Source organism: Canis lupus, chromosome 33 (genome assembly GCF_003254725.2).
Source record: "Canis lupus dingo isolate Sandy chromosome 33, ASM325472v2, whole genome shotgun sequence".
Taxonomy (NCBI): domain Eukaryota; kingdom Metazoa; phylum Chordata; class Mammalia; order Carnivora; family Canidae; genus Canis; species Canis lupus.
This window is the reverse complement of record NC_064275.1, coordinates 28,608,787-28,625,572: the sequence shown is the minus strand read 5'-3', so window position 1 is coordinate 28,625,572 and position 16,786 is coordinate 28,608,787. Positions and strand designations below refer to the sequence as shown.

The 16,786-nt window shown below is 37.1% G+C and overlaps 1 protein-coding gene and 1 pseudogene across 1 annotated transcript in view; both read left to right on the top strand.

Moving 5' to 3' along the window:
* SNX4 (sorting nexin 4) overlaps positions 1–11,106 on the top strand; it is a 71,070-nt gene extending 59,964 nt beyond the window's left edge. Inside the window, exons 11-14 of the mRNA XM_025474668.3 lie at positions 1,019–1,118; positions 3,331–3,476; positions 5,163–5,277; positions 9,924–11,106. Of these exons, the coding sequence (XP_025330453.1) occupies positions 1,019–1,118; positions 3,331–3,476; positions 5,163–5,277; positions 9,924–9,971 (409 nt within the window). The 3' untranslated portion in view covers positions 9,972–11,106. The remainder of the gene's footprint in view (positions 1–1,018; positions 1,119–3,330; positions 3,477–5,162; positions 5,278–9,923) is intronic.
* Positions 11,107–11,729: 623 nt separating this feature from the next.
* LOC125754233 (cell division control protein 42 homolog) lies at positions 11,730–16,148 on the top strand (annotated as a pseudogene).
* Positions 16,149–16,786: the final 638 nt, after the last annotated feature.

The window sequence follows — 16,786 nt, the reverse complement described above, 5'->3', positions numbered from 1 at the left end:
TCCCTCTGCTTGTTCTCTCTCTCTGTCTCTCTAATAATTAAATAAATAAGATCTTAAAAAAAAAACAAAAAAAAAAGACAAGCCCTGTTCTTGAAACATAATTTTGATAAAACTCGTCAGTCTCCAGGTCTATCTGTATGTTGTTCTTTCTACTTTTTTAAGTTTGAAGATTGATTGCAAAATACAGATTGAGTGTATGTAGCCCTGTCACTAGGCAATATGTTGCCATTTTTATTCTGTGGTTTTTTCCACATCTGCTTATCCTCTTAAGGTTGTATTCGTTCTTAATATCAGCACTTTGTCTTCTCTTTTTATGGTATCTCCTACGGAGCCAAACATTCTCTGGTACACAGTTCTATTTAAGAAGAAATTAGTATACTTTTTCTGCCCAATTTTGAAAAATGAATAATTTTCTTGGAATAGATGGCTTTTGGTCACAGCCACTTTGGTTATTTTCCTGTCACTTTTAAAAGCAATGTAAGAATTCTGTTAGTACAGCAGAGTACCTGTTTTCCTTTAGCTGTTTAGTAACTGGTGTAAAAACATCCACACATTGTTAGCCTTGTTCATTCTCTGAGTAGTCAGGAGTTTCACCAAGGTATTTTCAAGTTACCAAGCAAAAGAAAGTTGCTGAATACAGTGGATTCTATATAGTTCTTTTTCTTAAAGATTTTATTTATTTATGCATGAGACACACACACACACACACACACGCACAGACACAGGCAGAGGGAGAAGCAGGCTCCATGCAGGGAGCCTGACGTGGGACTTGATCCCGGGTCTCCAGGATCATGCCCTGGGCCGAAGGCAGACCCTCAACCATTGAGCCACCCAGGCATCATGCTAGATTTAATTTTTATATTGGGCTACTCCATTTTAAACCTGAAAATCCTGTGTGCACAAGTTCTCAGCCTGTTAAGACATTGTGAATCCTACCCCTCTATCCCTAAATTTTTTTTTTAATATGTTAAAAGAGAAACCACAAAAATTAAATGGTAGCACTTTTTTTTCATCCTAGGGCTGTATGCAGGAAACATGAGCTTATGCAGTATGACTTGGAGATGGCTGCTCAGGACTTAGCATCCAAAAAGCAGCAATGTGAGGAACTGGCAACAGGGGTGAGTGTTTCCATTTAGGTCTCAGTGCATATCATTGCAGCAAGCCATACAAGGAGTGAGTTGCAGCTGTAATACTCAAGATGTCTGTAGCTTTTATAGGGTAATAATTTATAATTCTTTGGGTTGTGATCTTTATATAAATACATAGGCCAGTAAACATTGTATTATATAGCATTGGAAGAAATTCTACCGAGGCACCTGGCTGGCTCAGTTGGTGGTACTTGTGACTCGACTTTGGGGTTGTGAGTTTGAGCCCCACATGGGGTGTACAGATTACTTAAAAATAAAATCTTAAAGCAAAACAATTCTGCCAACATTGCTCTATGTAGTAAATGTCTTTTCATTTATGTTAAGTCCAGATGAAAAAACATTCTTTGTGATTGAAATAATGACCTTTGTCAGGTTTAATTTTACAAAGTATATGATGAAAATTTTGGCTTACTTTGAAAAGCCTTACCCAGTTAGAATCAGTGCAACTCTCCTAAGAAGGAGCTTTTGGTGTACCGTGAATCCTTGCGAAGAAAATTCTGTATCTTATGGTATGAACCTTAGATTGTTTTTATAATCAGCTTTCTACTGTCCAACCATTTTATTGGAATAAAGTAGCTATTATATTAAGAATATACAATCTGGAAATAATGAAATAGTGACAGTGCCACCATTTATCAGTCACTTCATAGTTAACAAGTATTTTGGTATGCCTAAAAAGTCACAGATACATGTGGGAAAAGACCATTGACCACAAAACATGTATGCACTAGGCTTGATTTATTTTTAGAGCTCGGGAAATTTCCAGGCCATTTTCAAAGAGCATGGTTCTGTACTCCTACATGTGAAGGGAAAAATGTTTCTCTCAGTAAACTCTAGAGAGTGAGGAAGTGTAAGGCAGTGATGCTGGAGGCTTCCTTCCAAGGGAAAGCATCCTATTTTATTGAACGATACTCAAATTTCAGTGTGTGTTATGCAGATTTTAATGTTTTTTTGTTTATTTTAGTTTGGTCTATTTCCTTTGTGACCTGTTGAATTTTACCTATTTTTTTTTTTATTTTTATTTATTTATGATAGTCACAGAGAAAGAAAGAGAGAGAGGCAGAGACATAGGCAGAGGGAGAAGCAGGCTCCATGCACCGGGAGCCTGATGTGGGATTCGATCCCGGGTCTCCAGGATCGCGCCCTGGGCCAAAGGCAGGCGCCAAACCGCTGCGCCACCCAGGGATCCCGAATTTTACCTATTTTTAATGTTGTAGAGAAATTTAAAAAAATATGACCTCTAAAGAAATAACTTGCCTAATAACTTCACCCAGAAGTTTTCCATTTGGTTAAGAAGTTTGGTTAGAATTTCTTTTTTCTTTTTGACTATTCTATATTATTCCAGTGTTAGTAATCATTTTTAGGAGCCCCCTGGTTTTAAGACTTACAATGCTTCTATCTGAGGTAGGGGGGAAATGGCAAAAGTTTTCTGTTACCTTAAAAAAAAAAAAAGTTTAATCGTGGTTTAAATATACATAACAAAATTGGTCATCTTAACCATTTTTTAACCTGTTTTTTTCTTTTCCTTCTTCTGTTTATGAATATATGTATCTATCCATCTATGTTGATTTTAAGTAATTTCTACACCCATTGCAGGGTCCAAATTCACAACCTCGAGATCAAGTCACATGCTCTACCAACTGACCCAGCCAGGTGTTCCTACTTTTCTGTTTAAAAAATAATCTTTGCTCTTACGATTTCAGACTTACAAAATAGTGGGAAAAAATTTAGTATAGCTATTGAATTTACATTGATATAAATTAAGAGCAATTTTTTGAGGGCGTAGGTTAATGAATGGTTATACTAAAGGTCATCTTAACCATTTTGAAGGGTACAGTTCAGTAGTACATACATTCATGTTGTTGTGCGACCAACCTACAGAACTCTCTTCATCTTGAAAACGGAAACTGTACCATTAGATGTCAGCTATGTCCCTTCCCTCCAGCCCTTGTCAATCACCATTCTACTTTCTGTCTTTCTGACTTGAGAAAGCGTAAATTAAGTAGAATCATATCATATTTGTTTTTTTGTGACTTTCGTATTTCCACTTAGTATAATGTTCTCAGGTTCATCCTTGTGGCTTGTGTCAGAATGCTCCTCCTTTTTCAGGCTGAATAATATTTCTTTGTATGTATGTGCCGTATTTTATTTATCCACTCACCTGTTTCTGTTTCCTTTTTAGACTGTGAGAACATTTTCTCTGAAGGGAATGACCACTAAGCTCTTTGGTCAAGAAACTCCAGAGCAGAGAGAAGCCAGAATAAAGGTGCTAGAAGAACAAATAAATGAAGGAGAACAGCAGTTAAAGTCTAAAAATCTGGAAGGCAGGTAAAAATGCTGAGATGTTGAACAAAGCTACACATATGTACTACATGGCAGATTGTTTTTTAATACCATTTCCCATCTTCATTAACATTTTTGCATTATAGCCTATTCTCCTAGGGCTTTTTTTTAAGGTTTTATTTTTAAGGAATCCCTACGCCCAGTGTGGGGCCCGAACTTAAATCCGTGGTATCAAAAGTCACAGGCTCCACTGACTAAGCCAGCCTGGAGCCCCTCTGTTGGTTCTTCTAAAACATAGTGATTGAGGGACATCTAAGTGATGCAGTTAAACATCAGACTCGTGGTTTCATCTCAGGTCATGATATTGTGGTTGTGGGATTGAGCACCATCAGACTCTGCACTGAGTGCAGATTCTGCTTCTGAGTCTCTCTCTCTCTCTCAATCAGTCAATTTTTAAAATAAAATATAGTCGGGCAGCCCGGGTGGCTCAGCGGTTGAGCATCTGCGTTCAGCCCAGGGTGTGATCCTGGAGTCCCGGGATTGAGTCCCACGTCGGGCTCCCTGCGTGGAGCCTGCTTCTCCCTCTGCCTGTGTCTCTGCCTCTCTCTGTCTGTGTTTCTCGTGAATATAATTAATTATTTATTTATTAATAAATTATTATAATAAAATCTTAAAAAAACAAAATAAAATAAATATAGTGATTGAATCCTAAGAAATTTCAATTATTAAAAATCATGTTATATAAAAACAGTTTTTGTATGGGGGGGAAGAGTAAGAAGAAAGAATTTCAACTTTATAATACTATTTTCCTGCGCTTCTCCTGATTTCTGTCCTTTGCACATTCCCTTCGTCCTTTCTTCTCCATCACCTAACGAAAGCCTGATCATTCTTCATTGCCCAGCTCTTGTGCTACTTCCTCTGTGAGGCTTACTCCTAGCCTTGCACTTGATTCATGCTACAAGAGCATGGGGTAGTTTTGTTGTGGGTGGTGGCTTGTTCTCTGTGACTGTCCCTGGCTAACCCAAGAGCCCTTCCAAGTCAGTGCTGTGTCTTTTCATCTTTATGTTTCAACATCTTGCATTGGGCTTGGCATGTAATTGTTCCATAAACATTTCTGAATTTAGAAATTTACTGTTTGGCTTATTTTTCTTATTGTTGTTTTTTTATCTGATAATGAGTAGGTCAAGGCAGACCAAGAATGTTTCACTGGTTTTGAGGAATTTTGTTAAGTTTTAGAACTGCTGGCAACAAATAAGTAGAAGTAAACTTTTATGAATGAAATTAAAAAGACAAATAAATGCCTCTCACAATTTTTAAAGCTCTAGTTATCATTTAAAGCGGATGTATAATAATTGTGATACATAATCCGTGTTGTCAAAAAGTATATTTTCCAGTGACCCTTGGAAGGCAACTTCACATGGCATCTGTTGGGCTTGTGAGCCGGTTCAGAGAGCCATCGACAGCTGTTTTATAGGAATAATTTGAAGCCGGGATTCTTGTGGCAAAAATATTGATTATTAAAATGTAGATGAATATATGACTGTCTCTCTGCTTCTTCTTGTGGTATAATTGTTAGCAAGGGAAAAATAGAACTATCTTATACAAACGATAGCTTTTTCCTTCATATAGATAAATAAAAGCCAATGCAAATGAGAACTGGTTATTAGAATTTATAATATATAGTCCTCTTAATTTGAATAAGAGTAATAGTAATTATGCATTTTATTTCAGAGAATTTGTGAAAAATGCTTGGGCTGATATTGAACGCTTCAAAGAACAAAAGAACCATGATTTAAAGGAAGCCCTCATAAGCTATGCAGTCATGCAGATCAGTATGTGCAAAAAGGTACGTGAAGGTACAAGTATATTCAAAAGTGCTTACAAATTCCTTTAAAACTAATTTCTCTTATTTGAACCAGGGTGTTTATTTTTGTTTTAGAACCCATTCTCAAAAGAAAAAAAAAATTCTCCCCCATCCTTTGGAATATTTTCTGGTTTCTTAACTTTGAAAGAATATTACAACCAGAATGTTAATTACTGAGTCTTCATTCACCTAACGTTCCAAATTTGTATGCCCTGTTTATTGTATCTTGTATTTGAAAATACATACCAACAACATTACTTAAATTATATGATGTTCTTGGACGGGGCATAAGATACTGTCCTAACAGTGATATGTAGTACTTTGATTGGAAAATACCTTAAACGTTGTTTGGGGGAAAATGTGGTTATGATATGGTTTGTTGCCATCGTAAGTCTTTTTCATATGACTGATATCCGTAGTAGATGATAAGAACATGGAGGCTTATCCTGTTTCAATATGTGTTTTGATAATGCTGAAATCTTTAAAATGCTGATGTAAGAACAAAATATAAAACATTCCTTCTTGGGGCCCCTACGTGGCTCATTCAGTTAAGTGTCTGCCTTCAGCTTAGGTTGTCATGATCCCTGGGGTTTTGGGATCGAGTCCTGAGGCAGGTTCCCTGCTCAATAGGGAGTCTGCTTCTCCCTCTTCCTCTGCCTCCCCCCTTTGTGTGCGCGCGTGCACTCTCGCTCTTGCTCTCTCTCCCTCTCTGATGAACCAATCAATCAATCGATAATTAAATCTTTTTCTAATTCCTTTTTTATGCCCACGATCTGCCTGTATGTGTCTGTTCGTTAGTACCAGTGCTTTACATACGTCTAGCACTTCACAACTTACCAAGAGATTTAACATGCATTATCTCAGTAAATCATATATAGCAAGATTATTTCTTTCAGTTATGAAGACCTTCTTAGAGGGAAAAATCATACTCCTATAAACAATCTGTGATTTAATTCAACCAAAATGTGTGTTTACTGGTTAGGCACCATCACTTCCCTACTAGCCCTTTCCACTTGGTATCACCAGCAATAGCATATCGAACAAAGATATTTTAAGATGTAAATACTAGACTCTAGGTCATGTGGGCTCCTTTTGTGTCGAGCAAATTCATATTTATGCCTCAGTTAAAGTGTTTAAGTTACTTCACATAGTGGATCTTTGGAGTTAGTTAAGAGAAGTTAAAATCATGACTGATCCGTCTGTACTTGCTGACAGGTGAGTATAATTGTAACAGCTTAATAGTGTTTTTTTTTTTTTAAAGATTTTATTTACTTATTTATTTGAGAGATCGAGTGAGTGTGCAAGCAGGGAGGGGAAAAGCAGAGGGGGAGAGAGAATCCCAGGCCAACTCCACGCTGAGCACAGAGCCTGACATGCGACTTGATCCCATGACCCTGACATCATGAACTGAGCCAAAGTCAAGAGTTGGATGCTTAACTGTGCCACCCAAGTGCCCCCATATTTTTTCTTTGGAGAGGGAGAGAGAGCACAGGGGAGGAGGGAATCTTAAGCAGACAGCATGCTCAGTGCTGAGCCCGACGTGGGGCTCAATCTCACTACCCGAGATCATGACCTGAGGCAGAATCAAGTGTCGGACGCCTAACCGACTGAGCCACCCAGAGCCCCGCAACTTGATAATGTTTTTATCTGTTACTGTCTTCCTGCCAACTCCTGCTGCCTCCCTGATTCACAGATTGCTCCACATTTTGTCTTTTTTTTCTAACCTGCCTTTTTTAATCTCAGGAGGTCTAAAAGATCAGATAAGACAAGTTTTTTTTAGAGTTGTTTTTATTTTGTTTTTATAAAAGACTCTTATATAAGAGTCTTGTGATCTAAGTCCCTTGTGATCTTCTGTTTGCTGCTTTTCCAAAGTAGAATGTAGTGGCTCAAAGAACTATTCTCCCCACTTTACTTAGGGTAGGATGGTTGAGAGTGCTAGAAATTGATTTCTGAATAAAAAAATACCGTTGTAGGTGTATTTGGATATACTGTTGGATGTCTTGTTTGTCTCCTCGTGTCCTAAGATAACCATGGTAAACCATACTTCACTCACATGAGATTAGAAAAATGTGTATACCTTATTTCCCAAGAACAATACTATAAAGTTTCATCATGTTTATTCTTTTCCTTAAGTTGAAAAGATTTTTATATTTGAAAATCTGCAGTATTCTTTTTTTTATTATTTTTTAGAAACTTAAAATTAAGTACAAGAAGATAAGATTATTAGTTTTTCTCAGAATAATGTGGGTATCTATATTCTGTTTATTTTACTTGTATATTAACTTTTAAAATATGCCATACTTTGTTATAATGTCAGCTATCCAAAGTGGTAATTGAATATAATCAAATGGCTGTATTGTAGTAGTAGTAAACCAAAACATATTTTATATAAAAAGTATTATTATCAGCACTTAAAAGTCAGGATCACTTCTAAGTTATTTTCATCAACCTTTTTGATAGTGATTTTCTAATTTGTTAAATCAAGGAGGACTGAGGCTTTTAAGAAATACTTGATTGATTTTTAAGCTATTTTATCTTTTTAAATTTTAAAAATTATCACATGGAAAAAGATATTCTGTGGAAATGGGAAGAAAACTCAGGGTAGCAGTACTTATATCAAAAAAGAACACTATATCATGTTAAAGGGGTCAATCCAACAAGAGGAAATAACAATTTTAAGTATTTACCCAACACTGGAACACTGAAATACATAAAGTAAATATTAACAGACGTAAAGGGAGAAATTGATGGTAATACAATAGTAGTAGGAGATTTTAACACCCCACTTAATCAAAGGATAGGTCATTGAGGCAGAAAATTAAGGAAACAGTATCTTTGAGTGACACATTGGCCCCAGATATATATAGAACATTCCATCTAAAAACAACAGAATACACATTCTTTCCAAGTGCACATGGAACATTCTCCAGGATAGATTGATCACACATTAGGCCGCAAAATAAGCACAATAAAACTTAAGAAGACTGAAATGATACCATTTTTTTCTGACCACAATTGTGTGAAACGAGAAATCAATCACAAGAAGAAAACTGGAAAAACACAAAATAGGTGGAGGCTAAACAGCATGTCACCAAACCTCCAGTGAGTCAGTGAAGAAATCACAGAGTTAATTAAAAAATACATGGAAACAAATGAAAAGGAAAGTACAGTGGTCCAAAATCTGAGACACAGTGAAAGCAGTTCAAAGAAGGAAATTAAAAAAAAAAAAAAAAAAAAACAAAGAAGGAAATTTATGGTGTTAGACGCCGACCTCAAGAAACAAGAAAAATCTCAAACAATCTAACTACATCAAAAGGGACTAGAGAAAGAACAAAGCCCAAGATTAGTAGAAGAAAAGAGCAGAAAAATTATCACAAAAATAACATACTCTCATTGCAAAAATTTAAAAAATTCAAAAGCATATTAGGTGAAAATTCTTCCCCTCTATACATTCACAATCGTTTAGAAAATATACACTTTTCTCTTCCCCACCGAAACAGGACTGTGTTACGTGCTAGTGTGTTGTTTTCGTTTGCTCATTTGATGTCTCGTGGGTGTCTTCCTATGGCAGCGCATAAGATCTCTTATCCTTTCTGACAACGGATACTCTATTAGTACTTGAGCCAGTCTGAGACATTTATAAATTTGCTTTTTGTATTTCATCAGGAGGAAAAAAATAAAAACATTCTTGATTTTTTTTCTAATATTTGAAGCCTTGACGTACTTTAATGTTTAAGTATTAAAATGTTGTTCATAAATTAGCAGTTATTGGAGAATCTTGTTTGTTAAAAAAAATACCTTTGTTTCTACCACTTCGTTAGATTTTACTATTTTATGTTGTTGAGGCATATTAGGTATATTATATCAATCATATTAACTTTGTGCTAAAGCCTGCTAAGACCACTGAGAAGGATTTGATAAGTTAATCTGTTACTGGTTTTTATCAAAACATTAGTTGTTAGACTAAAAACTTAATAAGCCATTAATTTTTTTTAAGTCTATTCATTTTTATTGTTGAACTAATAATGTTTTTTTTTTCTTTTGTTTCAAGTATTACATAGGGAAAGTGCCTGAGAACTTGTTTGGTTTACAAATAGAAATGATGCAAACATGATATGAGTAAATAAATTTATGTTATGAACCTTGAAAAACTCAGTTTTCCAAAAAAGAAGTTGTTGTAGCTCTTTCTCATTTTGAAGATAGGCTATGCAAGTGATTCTCTTACTTTTTTCAGAAGCATTAGACATTGACTTATATTAGCCATTGCCAGAAAAATAGTGCCATCTTTGCTGGACTTGTTAGTTACTCCAAAAAGTGAAATTTACTATACCAGGAAGCCAAATACTCTGGCTTTCAGAATTCGTCCAAAATCCTATTTTAAAGTTTACTTATTGAGGAGCCTGGGTGGCTCAGCGGTGTAGTGCCGCCTTCAGCCCAGGCCCTGACCCCGGGTCCCGGGATCGAGTCCCATGTCAGGCTCCCTGCATGGAGCCTGCTTCTCCCTCTGCCTGTGTCTCTGCCTCTCTCTCTCTCTCTCTCTCTCTTTGTGTGTCTCATGAATAAATAAATAAAATATTTTTAAAAAATAAAATAAAGTTTACTTATTTATTTTAAATTTTTTTTAAAAGGGAATTCAAGTTTGGACCAATGCTAAGGAATGCTTTAGCAAGATGTAATCCTGTGAAACGAATTTCTCTTCAATCAAAGTGCCCCAGAACAGAAGCACAAGTAAATTAAAAAAAACTTAAGTTGCTACCCAGTATACACAAAAATATAGAAGTTGAATAGATTCAACTTTCTTTAATTTGATTATAGTTGTGTTCATATAGCACAAAAAAGGATGTATTTTAATGAATATTAAATATTATAATTTGAGGTTTTGGGGACTGGTGCTGATTCCAAAAAGTTAATTTGATAATATATACCAATAGATTGTTTGTCAGGCTTCTGAACCAATGACTGAATGTTAAGATGTTAGGTAATTTGTTTGTTTCAATGCCAATTGTTTCTGATCTGTTTATGTAGGGAGTTTTTCCCTAAGATTGAATTCCTATCTTTACTTGGTAAGACCCACTAATCTGTTATAGGGGGTTATTTTTTCTTGCCTTATAGTTGAGCTGTTTGGTTTGACAAAGCTCAGCAGAAACTTAGTGTGAAATCTAAGATTTTCTCCCACATTCATTGATGCCTCCTATAACATTTGCATACACTAGAAAATGCCTTCAATATGGGTTTAACCAGAATTTTGATACTGGTCAGAAATTTTATACTGCCAACAAAGAAGATTCAACTTCTCAGATATATAGTGGAACACATTGTTATGATCCAGGAATTGCTATATAGAAAGTTTTAATTGAATATGTTACCTATAAGCACTAAATTCTTTTCAAATAATTCTTAACCTCAGTGATGAGCCTAAATTTACTCTGCTTGGCTCTCTACACATGGCATTTCAGGGTACAAGATGTAGCATTTCAATGTATAAGATATATGTAGTGAACATATGTGTTAGTATCTTCATTATTAACATCCTTCTTTTCTATTGCTTGGCTGTAATTTTTGTAAAGATAAATTATATTGTTTGTGTATGTGTGTGCGTATGTGTGTGTATGTTTGCGGTATATGTTCAGAAGCCAAGCGCCTCATTTTGCTAGCTTTGCAGTATTTTAAATGGGTTCTCATTATTACTAATTATGTAAGAAAAAGCCCCAGTACTGTTCAGCATTGGACTTTTTTACACGTTTAAAATGTTGCTGGATTTTTGTGCTGTTTGCCAAACTTATACAATAAATAAATGAAGTATTGTGCTGATTTTCATGTGATTTTTTTATTTTAACAAAATGATCTATATATATTAGTATCTGATGCCCTGTGAGAAAATAATACATGCCATATTTTATTTTGAAGTGTTTGGTTGTGTACATTTATCTTAGGCCAAAACGTTGGGTTTTTCAAAAAATAAGATGCTGAAAAGAGATTCAATTTTTAAAATTTTACTGCTTTAAAAAAAAATTGTTAGAAGCAAAGATCATCTGCAGGTACTCATTTCACTCCATTGAATTATATCATCTCACAACTCATGAAATAAAAAATTAAAAGCCTTCTCCCGGAAACTAACCTTATACTAAATGTAAAATGTATTAGTTTTTTTTCTACTAGCTAACTTAATTTGAGAAGGCCATTGTTACCTATGTTTTAAAAGATGGATTAGGAAAAATATTTTTTCTAAAACAGGCAAATATTCACTTGGGTTGTATGTTTATTTAGCAATACCTTGACTTGGGTTTATTTTTTTAAAAGTTTCCTTTGATAACACAAATCATTCTTTTTTTTAAAAAAAGATTTTATTTATTTATGAGAGACATAGAGAGGCAGAGACACAGGCAGAGGGAGAAGCAGGCTCCATGCAGGGAACCCGACGTGGGACTCGATCCCAGGACTCGAGGATCACACCCTGGGCCAAAGGAAGGCTCTAAACCGCTGAGCCACCCAGGGATCCCCAGCACAAATCATTCTTTAAAACAACCTAAAAAAACTCTCTTAAACTTGTTTTTTGTTCTTTTATTTGTTTTGTTTTTAAGTAGGCTCCATGCCCAGCATGGGGCTTGAACTCATGACCCTGAGATTAAGAGTTGAATGCTCAGGACGCCTGGGTGGCTCAGCAGTTGAGCATCTGCCTTCGGCCCAGGGCGCGATCCCAAGATCCCAGATCCAGTCCCACAGCAAGCTTCTTGCAGGGAGCCTGCTTCTCCCTCTACCTGTGTCTCTGCCTCTCTCTCTCTCTCATGAATAAATAAATAAAATCTTTAAAAAAAAAATTGCATGCTCTACCGACTGATCCAGCCAGGCAACCCCCCCAAACAAACTCTTCAAGAAATTTTATGATGGAGATCATTTTTGGGACTATGCAGAATAAATATAAAGAAAATAATCTGCAATAACCCTTTTCACTATTTAAAAATCAGAATGCTAAAATGAATTATTAAAGAAGGATGAGCTTTAAATCTTCAAAGCTAAATATAAAAATAAAAGCGATGACTGAAGAAAAATGACTCATTACATTAATGTAAATAGTAACAGAGGAAGATTTCATTTTGACAGCGCACTAGTGATGCAGTTGGTATAGTCAAAGCATTAAAATTAACTGAAGTCATACTTAACCTTCATTTACATCCAAAACTTGAGTATGTCTGAATGAGTCACTGGTAATTACAACATAGCATCCAAAACAGGAACTGCGGGTTCTTAAAATTCAAGCATCTTTAGAATAAACACACACCCAGCTTGGAATGGAACGAAAAACCAAGAGTTATGTAACAAGAATGCTAGGCTTTTTATATCCTTATAATCATTCTTTAGATTTATATGCATACTCTCCCCCTGGGTCGAGTTTACTGATTTCTCATAAAAAGTTTTCCCTATAAAAAAGATTTGGGAATTTCTTTCAAGGGTGAGTAGCCCAGAGAAATAAAATAATAAAAGGTAAAATCCGTGATATTATACTTTCTTCCTAAATTATATAGTTTTAAATGCCTATATATTTAAAAGGAAGGAATAAGCTATTGAAAAAATGAGCAAATTAAATCCAAAGTAAATAGAAGAAAGGAAGAGCAAAATTAAAGGCATTAAAATAGTTATAAAGCCAAAATGTGGTTCTTTGAAAAGATTAATAAAATCAAACCTCTAGCAAACCTCAATGGAAAAAGAAAAAGCACAAATTATTCCTATCAAGTATGAGATGGGAGATGTTACAGATCTTACACTAAAAGAATAACAAGGAATATTATGGGCAACTTTAAATCAAATCAGATGAAGCCAACAAATTCCTTTTAAAAATACAGCTTACTAAAACTGATACAAAATGAAATAGAAAATCTGAATAACGTTATGCCGAAGAAATTTATTATAAAAAATATTCCTGCGAAAGAAAAGTGCACGTCTGGATGGCTTTATTGATGAGTTGTATCAAACATTTAGGGAAGGAAAAGCTTCAAACTTTCAGAAAATAAGGAAAAGGGAATACTTCCTCCCCCCCTTTTATTTTAATGAGGACACTATTACCACAGTACCAAAACTGGCCAAAGAACTTCTCAAGAAGAGAAAGTAACACATCAATATCCTCATAGACACAGAAATTGTTAAACAATGAGCTACTTGTACCCAGCAATCGGAGCATCGCACATCATGATCAAGTAGAGTTTATCTCAGAATGCAAGGTTGGTTTAACATTGAAAGTCAATAACTGTGACCTACCATCTTAACAGAATAAAGAGAAGTATTTTATCATTTTAATGTATGTAAGAAAAAATGATTCAACCCTGATTTATGATTTAAAACTCAGCAAACTGGCAGTGCTGCCAAACGCCCCGGCAGAGAAGCTGAGGTCATCATCGAATTTGAGATATTTAAAGTGGATACACAACTGTTCCAGCAATGCAGACAATTAAGTGCGTCGTGGGCGATGGTGCCGTTGGTAAAACATGTCTCCTGGTATCCTACACAACACGCAAATTTCCGTCTTGAGTGTGTACCGACTTTTTTTGTCAACTATGCAGTCACAGGATTGGTGAGAGCCATGTACCCTTGGACTTTGACCCTGCAGGGCAAGAGGATTATGGCAGACCACGACCGCTGAGTTAGCCACAAACACGTATTTCTAGCCTGTCTTCAGGGGCCTCTCCACCCTCATTTGAAAATGTGAAGGAAAAGTGGGTGCCTGAGGTAACTCGCCACTGTCCAAAGACTCCTTTCTTGCTTGTCGGGACCCAAATTGATCTCCGAGATGACCCCTCTACGACTGAGAAACTTGCCAAGAACACACAGAAGCCTGTCCCTGCAGAGACTGCTGAGAAGCTGGCCCGGGGCCTGAGGCCGTCAAGGAGCGGAGCGCCCCGCCCTCACACACAAGGCCTAGGGGGTGTGTTTGACGGAGCCGTATGGGCTGCCCTGGAGCCTCCAGACCGAAGAAGAGCCGCAGCTGTGCGCTGCTGTGCACATCTCTCCGGAGCCCTTTCTGCACAACTGGCGTCAGCATCGTACTAAGAGCAATGTTACACTAAAGATTAAGGATTAAAATTCGAAAAAAAAATCGTTTTTGCAATAAAAAAAACTAAACTCAGCAAACTAGGAATAGAGGGCAACGTACTCTGATAAAGGGCACCTGTGGAAAAGCTGTAGTTTAACATCTATAATGTTGGGAACGTCAAGTCCATCACAGGACAGCGCACTACACGGTATATGTCCCCGTTTCCGTCTGTCCCATCATTGCTGACATTTGTCCAGCTTTCACCCCAACCTTCCTGAAACTATCCCCATCCCCTGTTGCTTCTTATGCTCATTGCTGATCCTTTTCCTCAATATTTGTTGAACTCTGAAGCTGATGGATGCCCCATCGTTGAAGCTCAGAGACTGTGTTCATCAGGTGAGCAATCCCAAGTCCAGAAGGTTTAGCGCATCTATTGATTCAGAAGACAATCATAAAACCATCCCCAGATGAAGGTGAAACTAGTTGATTCAGCGGCAAAAAGCCCAAATGCATAAAACATCCCTTTTATGTAACTATGTGACAGAAGCACCACTCAGCAGAAGACAAGGAGAAAATCTTAAAAACTCAGTTGCTAAGTAAGGTCTTGATTTCAGAGGACACAGCTTAACATGCATCAAATGCTTACTACTAGAGCGGAAACTGAGGCACAGTGCAGTGATGTGACTTCCCTAAGGTCCCCCAGCTAGTACCCGGGAGAGCCAGAGTTTGAACCCGACTAGCATGGATTCAGAGCCTGGACTTTCTGGAGCTTTTTTTTTTTTTTCCTCTTTTGGAAAAGCAAGGGACTTTAGTGTCAAGAAACCTAGAGAGGCTCTGGGACAGACCCATGAGGGGCGGGGGAAGGACGGGAAAGGTAACTTTCATGATGCTCAAACTGCAAGATATTTGACAAGAAAGTACCTTCGGCACTACGAGGAGTGTGAGAGGAGGGGGGAACAGAATGGGGCAGTCTGCGGGGAAATACTAGACTAGTTCTCCAACCTAAGCCGTGTGCTGGTGAATCGCTGGGGGAATCTAGGTAAAACGCAGACTCCTGATTCAGTAGTTTGGCGTGGAGCCTCGGTGTGCATTTCTAACACGCTTCCAGCTAACGTTAGTGCTCCTGGTCAGACTTTGAGTAGCCAGCTGTCAAATAGAGAGACAGATAGATAGATATAAAATGTGAAATATCACTAGCTATTAAGCTAATGGTTTGGCCAAATCCAGACCTGTTTAGGTGCAGTTATTTAGCAAATGCAGTTATACAAAAAGAAAAAAAAAAGAAAAAAAAATAAAAAAAAATTAGGCAACACTGATTTCTTAATTCCAAGTTTAGGAGTTTATATCAAAAGCTAAATTTAAAACATGTGAAACCTTAATGATATAAAGATGTGTAGATGGGTAATAATGATAAAAAATTAAGACTGAATAAACAAAATATTTTTAAAAAATTAAGACTGAAAATAATATGGTGATAACCAACATAGTACTACAGAGGCTTTCATCAAGTATCATGGAAGACTTCTCATTAATACAGTCATTCAGACATGAGTTTCTCTTCATGCCTTCTTGAAATTTCTCTAAGATGATAGTAAGGAGTTTTGTTTTGTTTTTAATGTTTTTAAAGATTTTATTTATTTGTTTGACAGAACACAAGGCAGGAGGAGCAGCAGAGGGAGAGGGAGAAGCTGAGCAGGGCTCAATCCCAGGATCCCGAGATCATGACCTGAGCCACCAGGTGCCCAAGTTTTTTGTTTTAAAGTACCATTCAAGGCAATGGAAGAAAATACAAGTGTGTACAATAAGTGTTCACAAATGTTGTAAGATAAAAGGACTCAGCAAAATGGTGGCCACTGAAACTTCCGTGCCGGCAGCCGAGGCTACTACTGAGAAACAAGCGGATTTACACAACTGAATCCCAGAGAGACTCAGGAATTAGAGGAAATGGGCCTACTAGGGAGAAGGATCTGAGTGAAGTTAAAAAGGGCGAGGAAAGGATTGGCTGGCCGTCTGCAGCAGGAGCAATTAGATCATACGTGGCATCTACGAGGCAAAGCTCATAAGTGAGCAAAAAGCAGAAACAGAGCCTGATGGTTGTCAGAGAAGTGAGTGGGGTGATGGGCAAGGTGGGTGAAGGGGTGGGGGGTAGGGGCTTCCAGTTAGGGAACGAAACGGCAAGCTGTGCGTCCAGGTCTTGACCTTTCCTGCGTATGCTCGAGGGGCCACCACTGCGCATTACTGTGAAACCCCACATTAGTGAAATGATCCGGGCGAACAGTTAATAGATGCAAAGAATCGCCACTAGAGTCGCATCAGACTTCTCCAAAGAAAAATTTCCTGGACACCAAGAAAGAATAGAGTGATGCCTTCAGAGTTCTGGGGACACACGGTAGCCAACCCGATGGCCAAACTGTCGGTGGAGTGGGAGGCGGAACAAAGACACTTCTGAATATGGGCTCTTAAAAC